The sequence below is a fragment of the Triturus cristatus genome, chromosome 4_1, assembly GCF_964204655.1.
Source record: "Triturus cristatus chromosome 4_1, aTriCri1.1, whole genome shotgun sequence".
NCBI classification, from domain to species: Eukaryota; Metazoa; Chordata; class Amphibia; order Caudata; family Salamandridae; genus Triturus; species Triturus cristatus.
In genome coordinates this window covers 791,681,753-791,705,338 of record NC_140585.1, presented here as the reverse complement: position 1 = coordinate 791,705,338, position 23,586 = coordinate 791,681,753, and the positions used below count along the sequence as shown (strand labels likewise).

The 23,586-nt window shown below is 46.3% G+C and overlaps 1 protein-coding gene and 1 long non-coding RNA gene across 2 annotated transcripts in view; one reads left to right on the top strand and one right to left on the bottom strand.

Annotated features, from left to right (window-relative positions):
• CCDC38 (coiled-coil domain containing 38) overlaps window positions 1-23,586 on the bottom strand; it is a 1,141,020-nt gene that overhangs the window by 350,356 nt on the left and 767,078 nt on the right. The window contains exon 10 of the mRNA XM_085653370.1: window positions 15,285-15,436. Coding sequence (XP_085509496.1) covers window positions 15,285-15,436 — 152 coding nt within the window. The remainder of the gene's footprint in view (window positions 1-15,284; window positions 15,437-23,586) is intronic.
• The window catches only part of LOC146855545 (uncharacterized), a 106,665-nt gene that overhangs the window by 62,568 nt on the left and 20,511 nt on the right, over window positions 1-23,586 (top strand). The window lies entirely within an intron of this gene.

Below are 23,586 nucleotides of genomic sequence, written 5' to 3'. Positions count from 1 at the left end.
CCTGAGCTCCATTCGTGATGAAAGGTGTTGCCGAGTGATAGCCGCCTTGGAAACTCCAGCGTGCAGTACTGCTGACACTGTGCGTTCTCTTCAGAGGTGAACAAATCTAACCAAGGTTCTTCCCACAACTGAAAGAGACCTTGGGCCACCTCCGACTGGAGATGCCATTCGTGATCCGCTAGGCATCGATGGCGAAGTTTGTCTGCCCGGTCGTTAAGAGAACCTGCCAGGTGTTGAATCTTCAGGGTTATGCCCTGCTGTTCCAGCCATATCCTGAGACGCAGGGCCTCTTGACAAAGGGTCCACTACCCCACCCGGCCTTGCTTTTTGCAGTACAACATGGTGGTGGTGTTGTCTCTGAACATCTGCATTAGCTTCTTCTTGACAGAGGAAAGAAATGCTTTCAATGCCAACCGAATAGCTTGAAGCTCCAACAAATTTATGAGGAACCCCGACTCAGCCAAATCAGGAATGGCTGACGGAGGATCATTTAATGTTGCTCCAAGAGGAAGTTACAATTCTCTTGGACAAGGGAGCTATAGAAAAGGTCACGGTTTTCAGAAGTAGGCAGTGGTTGTTATTCCCACTACTTTCTGATTCTTAAGAAAAACAAGGGCTGCGGTCCATTTTAGAACTTTGGACTGTGAATCTCTTCACAAGAAGGAGAAGTTCAAGATGCTCTCTCTAGCTCTGGTCTTGTCTGCTCTAGACCAAGAAGGCTGGATGGTAGCATTGGACCTGCAGGATGCGTATTTTCACTTCCCCATCCTGCCGGGCCACTGGCGTTACTTGTGGTTAAAGGTAGGCTGTGGGGACTTTCAGTTTATCTTGCTCCCCTTTGGACTTACCAGTGCCCCTTGGGTGTTCACCAAGGAGATGGAGGTGGTCGCAGCTCATCTGCGCAGGTTAGGGGTGTCAAGTCTTCCCCTACCTCTACGACTGGCTGTTGAAGGCGTCTTTGCCCCAGGCAGTCGTCTCCCACCTTCAGACTAGGGCAAACCTCCTGCATTCGCTCAGATGCTACCTTTCATCGGGGCAGTTCTGGACACAGTGCAGGGTTGGGCCTATCCTCCCGAGCAACGAGTCCAGAATATTCAGGTTATGATTCCAATGTTTCGGCCTCTTTTCTGGATTTCGGTGAGACTGGCTCTGAGGCTGTTGGGTCTCCTGGCCTCCTCCATCCTGTTGGTGAAGCATGCCAGGTGGCGTTTGCGGGCTCTGCAGTGGAACCTCAAGTTCCAATTGGCACAGCTTTGGGAAAATCTCACCGACATGGTCCAGATCTGGTAAGGAACTGCAAGAGATCTGCATTGGTGACTTGGACCCGGTCGCGCCTGATCTTCTTCAGCACTCTGGGCAGAAGTGGTATAGGCGGAAAGGCGTACAACAGACCGCAACTCTACTCGCGACGAAAAGCGTCGCCTAGCGAGTGCCGCCTTGGAAACTCCAACGCGCAGAAATGCTGACATTGCGCGTTCTCTTCGGTGGCGAATAGATCTAACCAAGGTTCTCCCCACTGCTGAAAGAGACCTTGCACCAATTCCGAGTGAAGATGCCATTGGTGATCCAACATGCACCGTCGGCTGAGTTCGTCCGCCCTGGCATTCAGTGAACCTGCCAGGTGTTGAACCAACTAGGAAATGCCTTGACGTTGCAGCCACATCCAGAGACGTAGAGCCTCCTGACGCAGGGTCCACGACCCCACCCCTCCCTGTTTGTTGCAGTACCACATGGCGATGGTGTTGTCTGTGAACACTTGCACTACTCTCCCCTTGACAGAGGGAAGGAATGCTTTGAGTACAAGTAGGATCGCCCTCAGCTCCAAAAGGTTGATATGGAACTTGGACTCCGCCAGAGACCAGAGGCCTCTGATCTCCGCCTCTCCCATGTGGCTGCCCCATCCCAGGAGGGACGCATTTGTCACTACTGTGTGCTCCGGTTGGGAAAGGGAGAAGGATCTGCCTCTGACCCAATGCTGGTTCGTGAGCCACCACTTCAAGTCCCGTGCAGTGCCCTCTGACATCTGGACGTAGTCAGACAGGATCCCCCGATGCTGCGTCCACTGGAACTGGAACAGGTCCCACTGCAGAGCCCGCATATGCCATCTGGCATGATCGATCAGCAGGATGCAGGAGGCCATGAGGCCCAGCAGCCTCAGTGTCTTCCTGACCGAAACCCAGGACCAGGGCTGAAATATCGGCATCATAGCCCGAATGTCCCAGACTCACTGTTCGGGAGGATAAACCCAAAACTGCGCCGTATCCAGAACTGCTCCGATGAAGAGGAGCTTCTGGGAGGGAGTCTGGTGCGACTTCGGCACGTTGATGGAAAACCCCAGCAAATACAGGAGGTCGGCTGTAGTCTGGAGGTGGGAGATGACTGCCTGGGGCGAGCCCGCTTTTAACAGCCAGTAGTCGAGATAGGGGAAGACTGAAACCCCTGATCTGCGCAGATGAGCTGCGACCACTGTCATCACTTTCGTGAACACCCGAGGGGCGCTGGTAAGGCCGAAAGGGAGCACGGTGAACTGAAAGTGCTCGTGGCCCACCGTGAACCGTAGGTAACGCCGGTGAGCTGGCAGGATGGGAATATAAAAATAAGCATCCTGCAAGCCCAACGCTACCAGGCAGTTTTGCGGGTCTAGAGCAGACAAGACCTGAGCTAGCATGAGCATCTTAAACTTCTCCTTCCGGAGGAAGCGATTGATGTTCCAGAGGTCTAAGATAGGGCGCAGACCTTTGTCCTTCTTTGGAACCAAGTAGTAGTGGGAGTAACAACCATGACCTACTTCTGGCATCGGAACACGCTGGATGGCCCCCTTGGCCAAGAGGGCCGTAACTTCCTGCTGGAGAAGTGCCAAGTGTTCCCCCGACATTCAGTGGTACTGAGGTGGCATGGCTGGAGGGGTAGATTTGTAGGGGAGGGAGTAGCCCACGGGGGTCCCACGTCTGCGGCTGTGCTGAGACTGTGGCTGGGCAGACTTGCGGGTCTGAAAAGAACGCGCCTGGGCGCCCCGACCTTGACCTCGAAAGGACCGAAAAGCGGACCCCGAGGGAGTACGCGTGGTGGCGAGACCCAAGGACTGGGACGTAGCCCGAGAGTCCTTAAAGCGTTCCAGGGTGCTATCCGTCTTATCACCAGGCATGTACCGTCAAAGGGAATGTCCAACAGGGTGTTCTGGACATCCCCAGAGAAGCCAGTAGTGTGGAGCCAAGCATAATGGCGGAGCGCCACATTTGTGGAAAGTGCCCTACTGAGAGAATTGGCCGTGTCAAGCCCACAACGAATAGTACATTTCGCAGCATCTCTCCCTTCGGTAACGGCTTGGGAGAGAACCGCCCGTGCTTCCACAGGGCACTGAGGTAGCACCTGTGCCACAGTGTCCCACACAGAATGTGATTAGCGGCCTAGCAGGCACGCAGTATTCACCGCCCGCAACCCAGAGGTTGCGGGTGTGAAAATCTTTTTCCCAAATTGCTCAAGTTTCCTTGTCCGGAGGAGCAGAAGGGAACGCACTCGGCGAGGCAGAAGCCTGAACAACCAGACTATTAGGTGTCGGGTGTTGTGTGAGAAAGCTGGGGTCGCCCGGTGCCGGGCGATGGCGGCGTGCCACACCCTTGTCTACAGGGACTCCTGTGTTAGGTTTAATCCAGGTGGCCAACAGGATATCAGTAAGCGCTTCATTGAAGGGCTGTAACGGCTCCGCAGAGGAGGACTGCGGCTGCAGGACCTCAGTCAGGAGATGGGTCCTGATAGGTACAGAAGGGAGCTCGAGGTTAAGAGCCTTAGCTGCCCGATGTAAAATCACCGAAAAAGTCCCAACCTCCTCCGTGGCCACGGAAGAAGGGGGGACAGAGTGCCAAGGTATTGAGAGAAATCCAGATCCACTGGACTCTCCACATCACCTTCCCGCTCAGGCTCATCCTCACATTGAGCTGCAAGAGGGTCCTCAGACCCCTCCTAGTATTTCCCTTCGTCCACTAGTAGATGAAGGGGCCGGTAAGGACGAGGTGCCCTGGGAAGCGGGATAAACTCCCCTCCAAGAAATGGAATGGGAGGGTAAGATACCAGTCCCAGGTCGGTGCCGTCTGGCGTCAGCGGCAGTGCCTCGCCTGTGCCGGATCCAGGGCCGGCACCGAGGCCGAAGCCGGCGCCTGGTCCGAGGCCGAAGACGGCAGTGCCGCAGGGTATGGTGCCGGCGTAGCCGAGGCCAGAGGCGGCGGCACGAGGGCAAACCCTTCCAACGGACCGCGGGGACCGAAGGCTCTCTGGAGAAACCCGGCGGGGGAACAAATTGCGCAAGGCCAACATAAAGGCCTGCACCTCGTCCGAAGTCGCATGCGGCCCTGGAAAGGGATGGTAGGCCGCAGGCAACGATGGGGCAACAGCGCCGTGGGGGAGTTACCGGCCGCCCCCTCCACCGCGTCCCGCGAACGGTGAGTGGTAGAAGAAAAATGACGATGCTTCTTCGAATTTTTATGGCACCGAGACTTACCTGTCACCCATTCTGATGAGCGATGCTGATGGCTCAGTGACCGGTCACTTGACCTCCCACGGGATCGGGACCTTGATCAGCGTGGAACCAATTGCCGGACCTCCAACAACTTTTGGGAATGCTCCCGCAAAGCTTTCGGCGCCATGGCCCGGCAATCGGGGCACGCCTCGGGTTCATGGGCGTGCCCCAAGCAGAAGAGACACACGTCATGAAGGTCCGACACCGACATATTGCGACGGCATGCCCTACAGGACTTAAACTCGGGCATCTCTATTGCACCAGGAGTCAAGCACATGACAAAAGAAGTTGTCAGAAACCAAGTTAAACTTTTTAACTAGGGGTACCGCTCTCTCTCGGATCTGCGCTGCTGCGCGGAAAAAGAAAGAACTGACGTCAGCGCCCGTGGTCCCGTCTAAGTAGCTCTGACGATGTCATTACAGCGGCTACGACGCCATCGACGTACGCGGAGCCGTACGACGACGCCTACTGACGGGCAGGGGTACTGCTGACGAAAACTTTCCGGATCCAGTCTGACGCCTAGGGATATTCTAAGGTAAGGAATCTATCACTAACGTGTCTCTTTCAGATAATATCTTTTATAGATTCACATGCTTGAAACTTCCCCGTTGTCATGGTTGGAGTCCCACGGTAACAGTAAAATAGCAGTATAAAAGCTAAAAGGACAAGCTCCCTTGAAAATCAATAGTATTTAGTAACCAGTTGGACCCATTAAAGAACATCCAAACTCCAACTGATCACATCGCAGACCCCTGAGTATCCATCCCCTGCGGGGCCACCATACCTCAGATTTCGAGCACAAGTGTAGTTGAGGTATGGAAAGGTGCACCTGTAAGGGGGAGGATGGAGGGCCGCATGTGAATCTGTACAAGATATCAATACTGGAGAACCACAGTGTACAGGTAAGTAACTGCTCTTTTCTCCAATATTGTATCTTTTATAGATTCACATGCTTGAATCAGACTAGTATGAAGTACATAATAATAAATGGAGGTGGGAAAACAGGTGACCCATCCCACCATGTGACATAGTGTCATCATCTAAAACTGAAACAAGCAACATAACTCTTGCAGGTATAAAATATACATATACATAAATAACATTTGAAAAAGAATAACAATAATAATAAAAATAAATTCTTAATAAACCTCAATAAACTGAGGCCTACCTTAAGTGAACAGATGACGAAGGGCGGCTTGGCCAACCGCAGTATCCATCTTTCGCAAAGTATCCAGGCATTAGTGCCTTGTAATGGCATGGACGTTTGTCCATGTCGCCACCCTGCAGATGTCTGGGTAGGGGCACACCGGCAAACAGGGCCGAGGACGCTGCCATCTTCCTCGTAGAACGGGCAGTCACTTTAGACGTAAGCAGGAGTCCCGCTCTTTCATGGCAGTAGGTTGTAGTAGAAGAAACGCAATGAGCAATTGAAGCTCTAGTCAAAGCCTGACCCTTCGAGGGTTCAGAGAAGGGGATGAGGAGATGAGTATATTTACGAAAAGGTTTAGTCCTTTGAAGGTAAAACTTCAAACATCGTTTGATGTCCAAGGAATGTAGAGCTCTCTCCGCTGGTGTAGACGGAGCAGGAAAAAATGAGGGCAGAACTACAGGTTAACTCAGATGGAACGTGGTAGGAACCTTGGGGATGAATGAGGGATTGGTGCGGAGCACCACTCTATCCTGCTGCAATTGAAGGTAAGGTTCTGTTGCTGTGAAAGCTTGAATTTCACTAATACGTCTAGCAGACGTGATGGCTAAGAGAAAAGCCACCTTCCAAGAGAGAAAGTTCAGATCACACTTGTGAATTGGTTCGAATGGTGCTTTCATGAGATGAGACAACACAATGTTCAGTTGTCGGAGCACTGGAGGAGGCCGAACCGGCAGGTAGGCTCTGAAAAGACTATTGAGAAATTCCTTAACTATTCTGCAGGACCCTTAAGGACGACTGGCTCGAACGTCTCCTATATCTTGAAATTGCAGCCAAATGAACTTTATCCGAAGAATGGGAAAGGCCAGCTTTTGCCAGAGACAAGAGATATGGCAAATCCTCCTCTGGAGAAGAAAAGAGCAGATGGCAGGAGTGTTTGTACACCAGAAGCAAAATCTTTTCCATTCGGCTGAATAACACTTGACCGCAGAGGGAGCATGGGCCTTTTTAAGAATGGAACGGCATTCCTCAGAGTTAGCTAAGTCACTATACTCCGTGTGGTGAGAAGCCAGGCCGACAAGTTAAGAGAGTGAATCTGTGGATGAATCACCTGGCCTTGGTCCATTGAAAGTAGATGTTCAAAAGGATGAAGAGGTATTGGAGAAGCCTCTGATAGGCGAAACAGCTGTGTGAACCAGTATTGCCTTGACATGCCGGGGCAATGAGAATGATGCGGCAAGGCTCTCGTTTCATCTTTTGGGTATTAGAGGGAACGGAGGGAACACGTACGCAAACGTCCCTTCCCAAGAGAAATGGAAGGCGTTCCCCAGAGAACCTGGCTGGGGAAATCTGCTGGTGTAGAATTCACATTTTTTGTTGAGTACTGTAGCGTACAGATCCAGGGTGACGATCCCCAACACTGAAAATGTTTTTCCAGCTGAACGGCATCCAATTCCCATTCATGACACTGCTTGGTATCTCTGCTGAGCGAATCGGCCTGTTTGTTCAGCACCCCTGGAACATGCTGGACTTGTAATGAAATATTGTGGTTAATCAGCCAATTCCAAATTCTTTGAGCCAGACTTGAGAGTCGGAGGTCTCGTCCCTCCTTGTTTCTGCAGGTAGAACATGGTGGTTGTGTTGTTCGTGCCGACAAGGATTGAAGAACCCTTTATCTTTGGTAGGAAGGAACCCCCATCATGAGTCTTACTAGGTGCTGGTGACCTAGGGACCTTTTAAAGGGGAGGGGTGCTACTTCCCCCCTCCCCAAGCCTTATTAGGGGAAGCGGTCCCTGGGGCCTCCTTCCCCATTTTGAAAAAATTTCAGCCCTTGGGATGGGCTCCCATGGGCTTTTCACGGCTCGAGGTGCAGGGCCATGGCTGGGCTTACCAGGCCTCTGATGGCTCGGAGAGGGGAAAAATGCGCCCTCTCCCCATATAAAATGTTTTTGACCCCGGAGTGGGCTCCCTGGGGCCACTGAAGGCTCGGGCAGAGGGGCTATGCGTCCCCATATACATTAATTTTGGCTCTGGTGGGGAGCCGCATCCTCTCCTCCCATTAATAAAACAATGCGGCCTCCGCCATCGTTTTGGGATCGCAGCAATTTTTGCTAATTTCTATTTGCTTTTGGCTCCAGTAGGGATCCCTCTGCGTCCCCCCCATGGGTCGGGGGTCAGAGTATCCCTACCCTGCCCCGTTAAATTACCTATCTGTCCAGATATACAATCATTTTTCAACCTTAATTTTTCAAAAACTACTGAATGTATTTACACCAAATCACAAAAAGCACAATCTGTGGACCAAGATCTAGGCTGCTACCAAATTTGTTGTAATTCTGTGAAACAGTTTTTACTGTGTGTTAGACTTGGCATCCTTTGGCGTGTTTCCCTTGCCTTTTTGCTTTCTGATCTCCCGGTTCTGACTCTGTTTTTGCTGGTTTACTATCTCTGTGCACTTTCTCACTGCTGTTCAGTGTTAAAGTGCAAATGCTCCTGTTGTAAATTGTGTTATGGATTGGTGTTTCCACGATTGGCATATTTGATTTACTATTAAGTCCCTAGTACAGTGCACTGAGAGTGCCAGGGCGGGTAAATCAAATGCTACTAGTGGGCCTGGAGCACTGATCGTGAAGTAGCTCTGAAAAGGTAACTCAGACCTGCCACTGCAGGGTCTGCATGTAGTTTGTAACTGCCATGTTGACCTAGCAAGACTTGCCAGGCCCTAATCTTCCCTTTTCTTACATATATGTCACCCCTAAGGTAGGCCCAAGGTACCCCTGCTGTGTATGTTAAAGGTAGGACATGTAGTGCTGTGTGTAACGTTGTGGTTGTGAATTACTATGCATTTCATTTATCACTATGGAAAGGATATCTGTCCCATAGGGTAGAATGGGATTTTAACTTAAAACATCTTATAAGCATAGCGTACCATTGGGAAGTTGAGTTTAGTATGCCTGGACTCAGAATGTAAAAATGCATCTTTGGGTAAAGATGATTTTCATGTTCTGTGTTTGAAAATACCACTTTTAGAACGTAGGTATTTTCCTGCTTAGCCATTCTGTGTCCTCTGATGAGTTTGTGGATTGACTTTGGAGTGACAGGGGCTGGAGATGCGCATTCTCTTCAGACAACCACTGGGGGGGTCGTGGTGTGTCCTGCCTTTCCTGGATGAGTCAGGGCTGGGCTGAATAGACCTGGGCTGCATTTAGAGTAGTGGGAGGATATTTCCTTGCACCTGAATGGGCCTGGTCTGCTGTGGATAATGCTGTCTATACCTCCCGCGAGGAAGCTGTGCCAGAGAGGACCAAACTGGTTTGGACTAAGCACAGATATTCTCTGCTTGAGAGGACAAAGGAATTTTGAGTATAAATATTGGGGCCCAGACCCCAGAACTTTAGACCTCTTTTGGAACCAAGAAAACTACCAAGAAGAAGAGAGACTAACACTTTGATGCATGCTTTGCTGTGTTGGCCTGCAGTTGCTGCTTCTGTCTTGGGCAGTGAAAGGACTGGACTGGACTGATCTTTCTGCAACTTCCTTGTGTGAGTTTCTCCAAGAGTGTGAGGTAGAGCTTGCCCCCTGTTCAAGAAGTCTCAAGATCAGCAAAGACTTCAAGTTGATCTTCTGCCAGCACTGAGGACTGTGTGCTTTGTGCAGCAACAGAAGAAAAAGCCACCAACTCCGTCAATGATGACACTGCGGACTCCGTGTACTGAAGGCACTGCAGCCTCGCAAGGCAACCCTGGTCTCACCGATGCCGCCACCTGATGCCGCCAACGAGCCGCTGCTTCCACCACGACCTGTGGGCACCACATTTCACACCGCCTCGCTTTACGACACCGCCCTGGTATCACCGATGACGCAGCTCCACATATATATATATATGCTTGAAGATCCCCGCGCCGCAAGAAAGTCCTGCACTCCAGGTAAGTCCAATAACAGTTTATTGTTGTAGCTGACGCGTTTCGACCAAGAGGTCTTTGTCAAAGCTGGGGAGGAAACATTGTGGCAGTGTATTTGTAGCATACAGTGAGACACAGTTGCCAAATGAACTAACATAGGAAAAATACTTTAGACATTTAGAAAATGCAAACTCATCAGTCAAAGGAATAAAGACTAAGAATAGTATAATTGAAAAAAAAATATATATATATATATTTTCATCCCATAAACTAAATAAAATAAAGGGTGTCTCACCCGCAGAGAGAAATATATATATACAAAGGTAAAATACCAGAATTTGATTTAGGAAGGAAATTACAAGTGCAAGTAGAAGCATCTACTACATCTCTCTTCCCTTGCCCAAAGTGAAAAAATATATTTATGTCCCACATTGTACACTTATGCTGCAGATCAATGGTCCAGTGTCCATAATATGACAAAAGAGGCAATAACCCAAGAGGAATCAAGGAAGGGGAAGGAAAGGACACAGTGAAGGAAGGATGTAGGAGTTCAAACGACCACATGTGTTAGAATATCCAAGTCTATATAGGTGTGTCTATATGTGTGTGTGTTGACTGTGTGCCAAGGGTACTATTGAGTCCACAGTGGTTCAAATGTCCATGTTGAGTGCAGGTATTCCTTCTCCCGTGTACAAAATACCAGACGGGGATGAGGGCATGGAAATAGGTTTTCAAAGTTCAGGTGGAGTCTACCAGATACCGGGGTGGAAAAGCCAGTCAGAAGCTAAACCCACCTATCAGACAGACAAAGGAGGGAACGCGGGAGAGAAATAGCAGCGTGGTGCTCAGCCCCAAATGCTGATCTTGAAGGTCGGGTGGCAGATTGAGATGAAAAGGAAATGGAGACATGTGAGACAGATGTTCACCAGGGGACCAATGGTGTTATCCTCTGTGAACATGGAGCACCTCCTCCAGGTTCAGACCTCCCGGGTGTTTGCTGTTAAGACTGATTATGTATCTTGATTCAAGTCTTGTTAGTGCCCGTTCCCTGTCTCCACCCCTGCTCTTCACGAGAACCCTGTCAATGCCAAAAAATGAGATTTTTAAATCCTCAGTTTTGCTTGAGCCATGTGGAGTGTTGCAGTGCCTAGCCATGGGATATGTCACATCATTGTTCCTTATGGCTCTACGGTGCTCTAAAACACGCTTTTTCACCGGGAAGATCGTGCTAATAACATACCTCAGACCACATACACACACTAAAACATAGACAACAAATTCAGTGTTGCAATTTATAAACGGCATGATCTTGTGTTGTTTGCCATTGGGTAAGGGGACTGTCCTGACACTGGTGCTATGGGTGTACGCCTAGCATTTCTCACACTTGTGGAATCCTGGGAGTTCCCTTAACCAAGTGCTGCTATGTGTCTGGGTGGGTTCCATAAGGCTATGGACCAGCATGTCCCTCAGTGAGTTGCTCCTGTGGTATGTCATATTGTCACTGGGTGTAACTAGTTTGCCAATAATATGATCCAGTTTGACCAAATGCCAATGTTTCTTGATGATAGCCTGAACTCTAGCACAATTGGAATTGTAAGTGGTAATGAGCCTGATATCTTGTTTAGTGTCCTTCCTTGGCCTAAGTTTAAGCAAGGTTTCCCTTCTCACTCCACTCACTTTCTGCCTGGCTTCTTCCACTACTTTACGTGTGTAGCCTCTTTTAAGAACCTTCCTATCATTATGTCCTCCCCTCGTGTGTAAGCTTCGGGTGTACTGCAATGTCTCCTGGCTCTCAGAAGTTCCCCATAGGGAATACTGTTCTTCAGCTTGGGAGGATGGTGGCTTGAGGCATGGAGGATACTATTGCCCGCTGTCTCCTTCCTGTGTAAACTCGTCTGTACTGTATTATGGAGTGCTTCCACTGTGACATCAAGAAAATCCACCCTGTTCTTGCTGGTGACACAGGTGAACTTCAGGTATAGTTCATTGTCAGAGATAGCTAACAGAAAATCATACAACACAGAGTGCGGACCATCCCATATTAAGAAGATGTCATCAATTATGTATAAAGGTGTATTCAGCCCAGATACATTCAGATTCCCACCACCCCATAAACATGCAGGAGTAGCTCGGCACAAAGCAACTGCCCATGGCAGTCCCAGACAGTTGCCTGTACCACTGCTTGAGATGTAAGAAGTAGTTATTTTCCAGACAAAACTGGAGCATCTCGAGCAACATGTTGGTGTGGTCATAGGTGGCTATAGGTCCATCCCTAAAAACGTGTCTGCACGCAGTGATGTCAAGGTCATGGTGGATACAAGTGTACAATGATACCACATCCACTGTAGCCATGACGTAGCTTGATTGCCATGGTATGTCCATGACCTTGGATATAAAATCCATGCTGTCACAACAGTACGAGGGCAGGTTGCACACATAGGGGAATAAAAAGTGATCTAAAAAAAATTAGAGGTGTTCTCAAGCAGGATGTCATTGGCCGAGATGATAAGTCTACCTGGTGGGTTGGTGCTGTGTTTGTGGACTTTTGGTAACATATAAAAGCATGGGGAGACAGGTTTTTTCACAGTTAAAAACAGTAGTTCATTGTTACTCAAAAGCCCAGGGGTGTGCCATTTGGAAAGCATATTGTGAAAACAATCAATAGTGGAGACATATTGGCGAAAAGTGGATTTGGTGTAGCTGCCAGAGAAGTCTAGCTGTCTCTTGGCTTCGGCCATGTATTTCTTCACATCCCATAGCACCACATTCCCCCCTTTGTCAGAAGGCTTAATGGCAAAAGTGGTGGCTATATATACACATACACATATATTGTATTTACTTATCGAGTTTTGTATAGCACAAACCTGAGTTAGCACAGCAACAGTTAGATGATTTACATATGAAGTAAATAAAAATACATGGTAACATTATATAAAAGAAGTATACGATAGACAGCAGGATATGTGGAATATATAGTTCTGAGGTAGTTATGGTAGGGTATTGCGAGAGAAGAGGCACAATTTTTCCCGGAGGTAGTGGTGCTCAGATTTGTTTGGAGGGTGTGGGGTAGGAGCATCATGCCAGTCAGATGGATTAATGGGAGGGTTTAGAAATGTATTGAGAAGAAGTTTAAGTTTGTTCCTGAAGTAGGGGAATGATTGATTGTCACGTAAATCCTGAGGCAGCGAATTCCAGATTCCGGGAATGCTCCTGGAGAAGGAGCGGGTGCAAGATCTTTCGTTCTTAAATTTGGGCGGAATCAGGAGTAGACTGTTAGACCTTCAAAGAGGTCTCTTCTGGGCGGCTTGTGATAGCTTGTTTGCAAGGTGAATAGTTTTTTCTGAGTAGAGAGCTTTGTGGGTTAAGCAGGTTATGCAAGTTGGGTTTCTTGAGAGTGGGAGTGTTGTGGTCAAAGCGACTCTCCGCTGAGAGTAGGCTGGCTGCTGCATGGAGTTTGGCTTTCAAAGGGGCTAAATGTGTTTTTGGGAAGCCCATGAGCGTTGCATTGCTGTAGTCCATGCTTGGAGAGGACTAAGGATTGCAGCACAGTCTTAAGATCTCCGATGGGGATGCAGGTTTGATTTTTTTGTGTGTGTTTCAACGTGTAGAAGGCACTTTTAGCTGAGATATTAATGTGCTCTTTCATGTTCAGGTTTCTGTCAAGTGTAATCCCCAGAGATGTGACATAATTAGAGATGGATAATTTGCAGTATGATACAGTGAGGGTTTCAAGCCAGATATCTACAGGAAAGGATTTTTCTTTCTATTGAATGAAGAGGAGTTCAGTTTTGTTGGGGTCAAGCTTAAAATGGTTGTAGGTCAGCCAGGATTGAACCATGGAGAGAGAGAGAGAGAGAGAGAGAGAGAGAGAGAGAGAGAGAATACATAAATAGTAACTGTGTAAAATGATTCAATATTGCATCTAGGTTTTTTTGGGTGACATCATAAACATGAGGACAAATCCCTGAGAAGGCAACATAGGACCACAATACCTGTTATGTATTTTTGTATGTTACAAGCTAATTTTTTGGTAAACTACCATTCAAAGGTTGTTTTCTTCACACTGCAGCTAACAATGGCCATTGACTGGAATGTGAATATTTTGGTTTTGTTTACCCTACATGAATACATTGTTCAACAATGGACAATGGTGAGGGGTGGTGTACTTATGTGATTCAGTGTCTGCAGAATTCACTACATGACTATGGGTTTACCGAATTTGCCACGTAATTAGCACAACTTGCAGATTTCACAAAATATATTGTTTATAGCTTAAATCGAGCATATTTTGCTCTTTGTAAACTGTATTGTTAAGGAATGTCATCAGCTAAGGTATGCACTGAGCATGACCGTGGGAATGAGTTATAGTGTGCATTGTACATTGCACATCATAAATGGTGCATTTCTGGACTTTTTCACTTTTATGTTCACTGAACCATAAGTGACATTCAACTGTGGATTTTTCAGTGGATTTTACAGGCCTCTTTTATGATGTACCACACTCATCTGCTATGCACTCAACCAGCAGCTCTGTGGCTGCAGGGCCTGCCTAGAATTTAGCTTATTTAGCAATTTGCCAAATTTCATGCTTTTGGTGAGGACACTGTTCCCTAGCACAGCGAGAAATACGTTTTAGGAGTCACCAAAAGACCAACAAGATTGGTAATGCGGCTCCAGACCCATGTGACAAGGCACAGAAAGAAAGGAACGGACATTCAAATAAATTAAATTCAAACGAGCTTGTATAGTGCATGACATCAGCACACTGAGGTGGGGCTTGTAAGTGTCTCTACTCCGGGGTGGTATGGAGCCAACTTGGAGGCACAAGACGTCTGTAGAGGCACATGGGAACACTATTTCACAGTTCTCGGGATCTGGCCTGGTCCTCGGGGGATATTTTTAGGTGATGTATTTGTGGTTAGGATTATCAATCAGAAACAAGCTGTTGTGAAATCTGCAAATTATGTACCAAATTACCCCAAATAAACATGTAATATTAAAAACATGTAACGGGTAACATATAATGTGATGCTGTATTGCCATCTTGGGTGTCTAATGATATTCACAAACCACTTAGCCTTTAGCCTCATGGTTTATGATTTACCATTACCCATCAATGCAATATTTGGCTGCATTACACTTCCTTTCTATGAGTTCTCTATACATGTAGGTATTGAGGTAAGGCTAGCCTAACTATATTCTAAATACAACACTATAATCTGCAACACTAAGATAACTCTCTGGCAGCCATGCTCTGTTCACCTGTGTAGAGTAGGCTCGCGGAATTTGGGTAATTTTGAGTCCCGCGTAGAACGCGGAATTGCCCAAAATTCTGCGTTCTGCGTCTTCATGGAATTTTTTGCTTGTTCGTGTTCTCAAAATGCGTGTTTACAAGATATTTCCCCTCCGAGCACGCAAACAGCATTCGCGAACAGGAAAAAGCATCGCGATCAAGCAATTACAGGTGATTGCGGAATTTCTGCGTGCTCGCGGAGATTTTTTACCGTTTCGCGGATCTTTGCGTAGCGCGACTACGCAAATTCCGCCCACCCTTAGTGTAGAGGCATTCACATTAGTTATGTCTAATTAGGTAGAGCTTATGCCCGTTACTGCAGTCAGTTCACACATGAAGGGGACAAGGGCTACATTTTCATTAAATTACAACACAACCTCATGTGTTTTGTATAACTAGTCAAGGCTAAAATTCACTTTTAAAACTTACAGCTTTTCCTGTATTTTGTAACCTCTCTCTCGAATTTCCTCCAGTGTTTCATCTGTTTCCTGACAGTTTTGAATAAGGTTAAGGTTTTGTTCCTCAAGATCTAAGAAGACTTGAAGTAATTGCTGTGGCTTTTTAAAGTATATTTCTGGATCCTAAAGAAAAAGAGAGCCAGATTTCACTACCATCTTTGACATGTTATTCACTTTGTACACATACCAACTTCAAAATAGTGCAATTAAAATAAAAAATAAGGGGTAATTAATAAGATGCAAGTTCTTCAGAGTAGTCTTAGGGCCTGATTACGGCTTTGGCGGTATGACTGCCACGGTGGCAATCTCCCTTCCGCCGCATTACGATGTTCCCAATGGGCCAGCCGCGGTGTTTCTGATGGCAGTGTCTATTTTTTCATGTGTCTATACAGGTGTGTACTTCTTTTTACTATAGTGTACAAAAATACATGACACAGGAGAAAATACCTACTACGAGTACTTTCCCATTGCTAGAGTCTGGACCATATGTGCCTAGTTCAGTCAATGGGTAAATAGTACAAATCAGATTTATCTGGATTTCGGCAACAATAGAGTTGTTTTCTTCAGGGTCAAGATGCTGCTGTGAAGGGGGGCCCTGGAGGAAGGTATCCATGTCGGTGACTGAAGGGGGGAAATGGAAATGGGTGAGCATGCACCACAAATCCTTCGATTCTGCTGATTTGAAGCATGCGATACCATCGCCAGCTCGTCGAAAAGCCAAATTGTAATACGGATGGCAGTGAACTTCTTGGTACCACCCTATGACAGCTGCTTGTCCCTGGTCACTGTTGAGGCAGTCAGCTAATGGCTGGTGGGGTCGGCAATTCTCTGACGGTCTTTCGTTCAGCAAGCCACCAAGCTTGCAATATGGCTGGTGGACCACCAAGTTGGTGGCGGTAAATTCGACGCAACCGCGACGACGGTCTGAAGACCACCAAACTCATAATCAGACACTAAGTCTTCTTGTCTCTTTAGTCATACATTTGTCACATACAGTACGGAACAGTACCAACGTGGGTGCATAGGAAATTAAGAGCATATGCATGGGTGGCTGTGCTGAAAATCACACCCCGCACACACAAGTCACATTTTGCCTCATTCACTCCAGCCCTCCTCTCCTCAGGCAGGCACTACAAATATATAATATCTAGCTCGGAATGGAAGGGGTGGAAGGTGAAGGATTAATAGTACCATGCTGCCAGACGTGCTAAGCATTTTGACGGTCACATACACTCCGATTCAGTGTTTGCAACCATTTAATAAGCGTTTTTGAATGTACTGAGCCAATTTAGGAGTCTATAGAAGGTTACAAGTCCTAAAATGTCCTTGAGAATAGAAAATGATTGACAGATTGGAAGGGGCGTGTACGTGTTGCTTCTGAACTGCAAATTGGATCTGTGAATCAAAAACATTGATGTATCCAAGCTTTGCAACCGCAATCCGGTCAAATTTCTGACTCCCGAGTTGGGGTGGTACTGCATTTGCAAAAGGAAAAAGGTCCACATCGGAACTCTTCCCCCTTTGTGAATTAAAAAAAATATTTGGCAGTAGGCAGTGGTTCAAGGGACCAATTCAAATTCAATAGCAAACATTAAAACATGTGAACACAGCCCCATTTCCTTTACGGGGTGCATTTAAAAGAAAAAACAAACTTTAATGAGAGGCAATCACAGACATGGTGGTCTGCTGACCCTAGCAGGCTCCATCCCTGTGATGGCCTCCAATCAAAGTGAGCCACAATTTCTGACCTACCTCATGATTATTCATAAAGTAGGTCAGATTGAGGCCCATTACAAATTGGAATTTTACAAACTGACTGGTTTGTAAAGTTCCTCATTTATCACAAAAATACTGGTCACAATTTACGTACAGATTTTTGTGACCAGTTCTTTGTACATCTGGCATATAGATACTATTATTTGCATTTCTGTCTTGATGCGCCCCTTCTCTCAAACAATGTCCCTATCACAGAAGGAATAATGGCCTCAAATGCTATATTTGGTCAATGTGAAGGAATAACTTTGGACACTCATTTAAATAAGGTGGTTACTAATTATTCAATGAGGTAAAGAGGCCGTAAGTTGATATGAAGGGGAAAATGTGGTGCGTGATATATCTTTGTTGACATGGCAGATAAGGTCCTATTCAATTTCCCTTGAAGTGAACCTGATATTTTGAATTCCTTTTGGAGTTCCCAGAATGCCGCTTGAATAAAACATATTCATGCTCTTGATGCACTACCACCATGGATTAGACTAAAGCTGCTGGTATATCAAGAGGTTCTGATAACCATTAAGGTACCAGCAGGAATATGTTGCTTGATTGAAGAAGCCAATTTTATTTTTATCATTCCACAGTAGCTGTCCTTGTCTTTCACTGGGCAAGACTGATTTCATTAGGCTCATCTTACTACAAATGTATTGGGGCATATTTCTAAAAATATCATGCAGCGCACCAAGCCACCTTGCTGTGGTGCGTGATAGTGAAAGGGCAGGAATATGCCGCATTTACCAGTATGCAGCGTATTCCTGTCTTTTTCCTTCGTTGGTGCAGAATGTGCTGCCTAGCGCCAAAGCAGGCAACCTTACACCATGGTGCAAAGGGGCCTGTTTTTTAAGCAGGATTGTTTTTAAATGCCAGCAATCCCCTGAGGCATTTTCCTCTTTCTATGTGTGCTGCAGAATGCACAACACATAGAGAGGAAAAAAAAACAAGGAGAAATAAAGATATTTCTCTTCGTTATGCATCACCTGCGAAGGTGAAGCTTTTTGATGCATTCCCAGGTCTACAAGTAATGGTAAATCTGGTAATGCGCTAAAATCCATGGTTGGATGTGTGGGGACACCCATGCTTCACCCATTGAATCCTTCTCTGGGGCAGCGCATTGCATTACTGCAGATTTATCAATCCACTCTGGGCCCTGCACGGTGGCCTTGTGTGGCTCGATATATCTAATTTAAGAGTTGCGTTGCTCTTGAGTGCTGTTGCGTGGCGCAAGGGTGGCACAACTCTTTGATAGATTTGGCCCATGGTGTTTAAATTGGTAAATCCTAGCTGACAGCAACGGAGGGTAGAAACTGGAAAGGGATAATGTAAGATAATGTACCTAGCCTAAGAAGTGAGAGAGGAAGACATGAATCTATAATCATCCATTGAATGAGGGCGTTGGTGGAACATAATGGTTGATTTAAAGCTTTATGCAGAGATGTTTCTTCTGAGCTGAAAAGGAGGAATGAGGGCCCAAATTTGATGTGAGGGGGAGCGTTGTTCCATATTTTGAGTTTGTAGATAAGCAACCTATCCTGTGTATGTTGCAGGGTAATTCCAGGAAGGCTTGATGATTACTGAAGATCATTGGTTTCTGCTGGTGTGTTCATTGAACTACATACAATGCCAAGTAGATGTAATGTATTACAAAATAGCTACTTTACCATTAAGCAAATTCTCAACTTGCCTGTCCTTCTGTAGCTAGACATTGAAAGATAGAAAGAAGTAACATTAAAAGTCCTTTAGCAGAGGTCTCTTGTACCTGCTTAGTCATCTGGGGAGAGAATAAGCCCACCTGATCATCCCATTTAAAAAGATATCGAAAAACCATTAACTAGTGCAATATCAGTGTAATACACACTTTTGTGGGAGAAGAGGTCTAGGTTAAGGAGTGGTAGAGGAATGAAGTATTAACTGAGTCTCATTTACCCATCTGACAGTCACTATATTCATACTACATACAATAAAAAGAACCCATCGCCTGATATACAGCTACCCCTCACATTTTGAAAATAAACAGTTTTAGGTGCTTCCCTTAACCTAGCTATACTTATACCTAAACCTGCCTGTGACGTCTTAGCTAAGGTACACAAGCATCACTTAAATAGGCTAAAGACACAGTCAGCAATGTAAGGTGGGAGGGAGCACAAGGCTTGTGATGAGAAGGACTTAATGTACCAGAGAACCAACATATTGTCATCTAATTAAAACACAGTCCCTGTTCATAGATGGCAATATCAATGAAGAAGATAAACACTGACCAACTCTACCTAGGGCCAATCATTTGCCATGACAAAAAAAGTAACTCGACCCTGAAGGAGTAACCCAAGAAGCCCTGCTGTAGTTGCTGGAAGGAAGGGGCTGCTCTGTACATATTTACCAGAACCTCCTGCTAGCAAAGACCTGTGAGTAAGATAAGTATGTACTGTTAGGGCTGAGAGCACAGAGTTCATACTTGTGACAGAGGAAGAGAATGACAAGATCATGTTCGGAGTGAAATGACTCCAGATGAATCAGTATCTGTTGCACATTACATTATTGACACAGTGTCCTATGAAAGCAATCACATGTGTTTGAAGAAGGAAAGATTAAATAGAAATTTAGGTTTCCCTTAGTTTAATGTTTTAATGGATGCTACTGAATGGGTGATCTGCAGATTCTTAGATGGTGTGCGACTGCTGGGATTCTGGAGCTTGATGAAGATGGTGCAAGACTGTCATTCACTGCCTGGGACTGGAAGGCAGAAATATTTAATAAGTAATCGAGAGGCCTTTACTATCACAGGCAACAACAGTAAGACATCTGGTTAGGACTAATGAACCCTGAGACTTGTAAAAATGAATCTGTCCAAATTTACTGCTAACAGAAGCTGATCTTCACATCGTTTTAGCATATAATGAATTATACTACTGTTGAGGAAAGGGGCATTTATTTGTTGAAAGTTGTATTGAGTCATGCAATTTTTAAACTGAAACCATGAGCTCAGAATAAAAAAAGGAAGGCGATGCACGTTCCGAGGTTTTTTGTAGGCCAGGGCGAAAATTTCGTTCCGTTCTCGGAAATTGCGATAATTTGACATTTTCGCGTTCCGCGGAGAGCGCGAAAATGTCAAAATTTCCGCATTCCGCAGCTTGGCGATAATTTGTTTCTTGCTCGCACTGTAAAATAATACATTCTCGCGCGCGCGATCGCCTTACCTGAATCCCTGCGTTCGCCGACAAGTTTTCTTGATCTGGTCGCGTTCTCCATGAGATGTTGTATTGTTTTTAGCCATTTGCGCTGTCTCGCGACAGTTCGCGCCCGCAGTGACGTCATGTGTCGCGCGATCACGTCTTTCTTCTGGTGATCATGCACCGCGAGACAACTGAAAACAAGATGGCCGCGCCCGCGAGCAACCACATGGGTAAGTTGGCGAGCCGCAACCATGCAGAAAATCTTGCGAACATGCGGGAAAAAAACGTCCGCATCTTCGCGATATTTCCGCGTGTTTGCGATAATTTTTAACATTTTCGCGATAATTTGCGAAAGTGGAGTTCGCAAATTCCGCCCACCCCTAGTTTTTGGTCATATTTAATTATAACGTTTGTAGGAACTATGTCCTTTGAGCTCAGTGGAAGGATGTGCATTAGAGTGTTGATAAGCATGGTGTTGGTAAGTGAGACTACAATGGGGTAGAGGTGGAGTAAGGTAAAAGGTGGTTCAGACGTGGGACCCGTGCTCACTACGCCACTGGAGTCAAGCTATCCTGGCTGATGACGGCTGATAGCCAGAAACCGGTCCTAGGATGCTTGATTCCGGTCCAGGGAAGACATGGCTTGGCAGTTCGGGCTGGACTGTTCCCATGAGGCACAGGGTCAAGACTGATTTGCATATGGCCATGTCTTAACTGGGGTGGTGTAGTGGGCAAAAGAATGATGGATTTAACCCAGATCTCTTGACTGGGGGAGAATGTCTGCATTGTCAGCATTCCGTCCATCATTTGTTTGTTGTAACGCTTTTCGCCCTAAGTAGGATGGGTATTCCCAGACGTGGGACCCGTGCTCACTACGCCACTGGAGTCAAGCTATCCTGGCTGATGACGGCTGATAGCCAGAAACCGGTCCTAGGATGCTTGATTCCGGTCCAGGGAAGACATGGCTTGGCAGTTCGGGATGGACTGTTCCCATGAGGCACAGGGTCAAGACTGATTTGCATATGGCCATTTCTTAACTGGGGTGGTGTAGTGGGCAAAAGAACGATGGATTTAACCCAGATCTCTTGACTGGGGGAGAATGTCTGCATTGTCAGCATTCCGTCCATCATTTGTTTGTTGTATCATAATTTACCACAGCAGCTCCAGACTTCAAAGCTACATACCCATAAGAAAATAAGATACATAGTTGTAACTGTAGTTCTCCAGTATTGGAATCTTTCATAGATTCACATGCTTGAATCATTCTCCATTGTAGAGATGGGCGTCCCACAGTACCTTAGAAAAGCAATGTAATGATAGGTATAGACTAGAAAGGCTTCAGCTTAGTAAAATATCATAGTCATTCTTAAAAAGAGACCAAACTTAAGTTTCAACTAATCAGTTTGCACTACCCTCTGGAACATTCCTGTGAGAATCCCTAGTTCCTCAGATTTTTTTAAAGCACAAGTGTAAATAAACACCCACTGAGAGAGACGGTGAGCCTTCCCAATGGGGAAGGGTGGGTCGAAGGTGAATCTATCATAGATTCAAATAACAAGGAACCTGAGGTTGCAGGTAACTGACTTATTTTCTTACTCCAGTATTGGATCTTTCACAGATTCACATGCTTGAATCTGATTAAATAGCAGTTGAGAAACACATTTTCTCACAAAGTCTAACATACATGCATGTAAAAAAAGAAAAATATGTATACATATCTATGTATCAAAATATAGACAGAATACCGTTCTAACAATGCATGCTACAACGCAAAATATACGTAGCTGGTGAGAGGATGGTGGGAAGAAGGAGATAGCTTCATTCACTGGAAAAGATGTCGTAACACCGCTTGGCCCACTGCCGCATCAATGTAAACTGCCTATTTCAAGCAGTAGCACTGCATAAAGGTGTGTCTGATCTTCCAGGTCACTGCCCGGTAAATTTCTTGGAGTGACACACCGGCAAACAGCACCATCAAAATAGACATAGTTCTTGTGGACACTCACTGATGTGCGTAACGGTCTGCCCGCTTTCAGGTGACAGAATTGAATGGTGCTGAATATCCATCTAGAAATGCTCTGTTTTGAGAGAGGATACCCTTTCTTTGGAGTGCTGTATGCTACAAATAGTTGATTGGATTTGTGAAAGCGCTTTGTTTAGTCCAAGTAGAACTTTAGGCATCTTTTGACCTCTAAAGATTGTATTGCTCTTGCTGCTGGTGTTTTAGGGTCTGGAAAAAAGGTTTTCAGAATTACAGGCTCACTGAGGTGAAAGTCTGATGAGACTTTAGGAATGACTTCCGGTTTCTTTGAAGATTTCCCCTATTGTCCCTAAGTTGGAGGAAAGGTTCCTGAATGGTGAAAGCCTGTATATCGCTGACTCCTCTGACTGAGGTTAGGTCCAAGTGGAGAACTACCTTTCAGGATAGGAACCTAATATCTGCCCTGCCCTGTTGATGGGTTCAAAAGAGTTTTTCATACACTGCGAAAGTACAATGTTGAGTTGCCAGAGTGGAGGAGGAGGCCTTACCAGTAGGAAGACCCTAAATAACCCCTTGAGGAATTGTTTAACGAGTCTGGAAGACTATAATGAAGGCGATGAGGGTGACCGCATGAAGCGGGAAAGGGCAGCTAAATGGACTTTAATGGACACATAAGCCAGCCCTGACTGTGCCAGATGCAGAAGATATGGAAGGATTTCTTCTGGTGAAGAGGAAAGTGGATGCACTTTAGAAGTTTGGCACCATATGGTAAATCTTTTCAATTTGAGACAATTGGTTTTATGAGTACTGACTGCGCAAGCTTTGGCTAAGATGTCCCTGCAGTCTGGTGGGATATTTAGGTGTGCAAATTCGTTGAACTCAAAAGCCAGGCTGACAAGTGAAGTGACTTGGGATCTGGGTGCAGCACTTGGCCCTAGTTCACTGTTAGAAGAGAGGGCACCAGCTTCATCTGGATGTGGCTCTTCTCTGAGAGGAGGAGTAACTCCATAAACCAATGTTGGTGTGGCCATATTGGAGCTATGAGTATGATCTTGTATGGTTCTGCCTTCATTTTCATGAGGACTCTTCGGAGGAGAGGAATCGGAGGAAAGTCGTAAGCAAAGATTCCGGACCATGCAATCAGAAATGCATTCCCCTATGACCCCGCATATGGATGCCAGCTTGCTAGGAACCGGCATTTCCAGCTCTGGAGGGTTGCGAAGAGATCCAGATTCAGTTTGCCCCACTGGAGAAAGACATTGTTGAGGTTCTCCTGGTCGATTTCCCACTCATGCCACGAGGTCTTCAATCTGCTGAGAGTGGCCGCTATGGTATTTTGCTTTCCAGAGACAT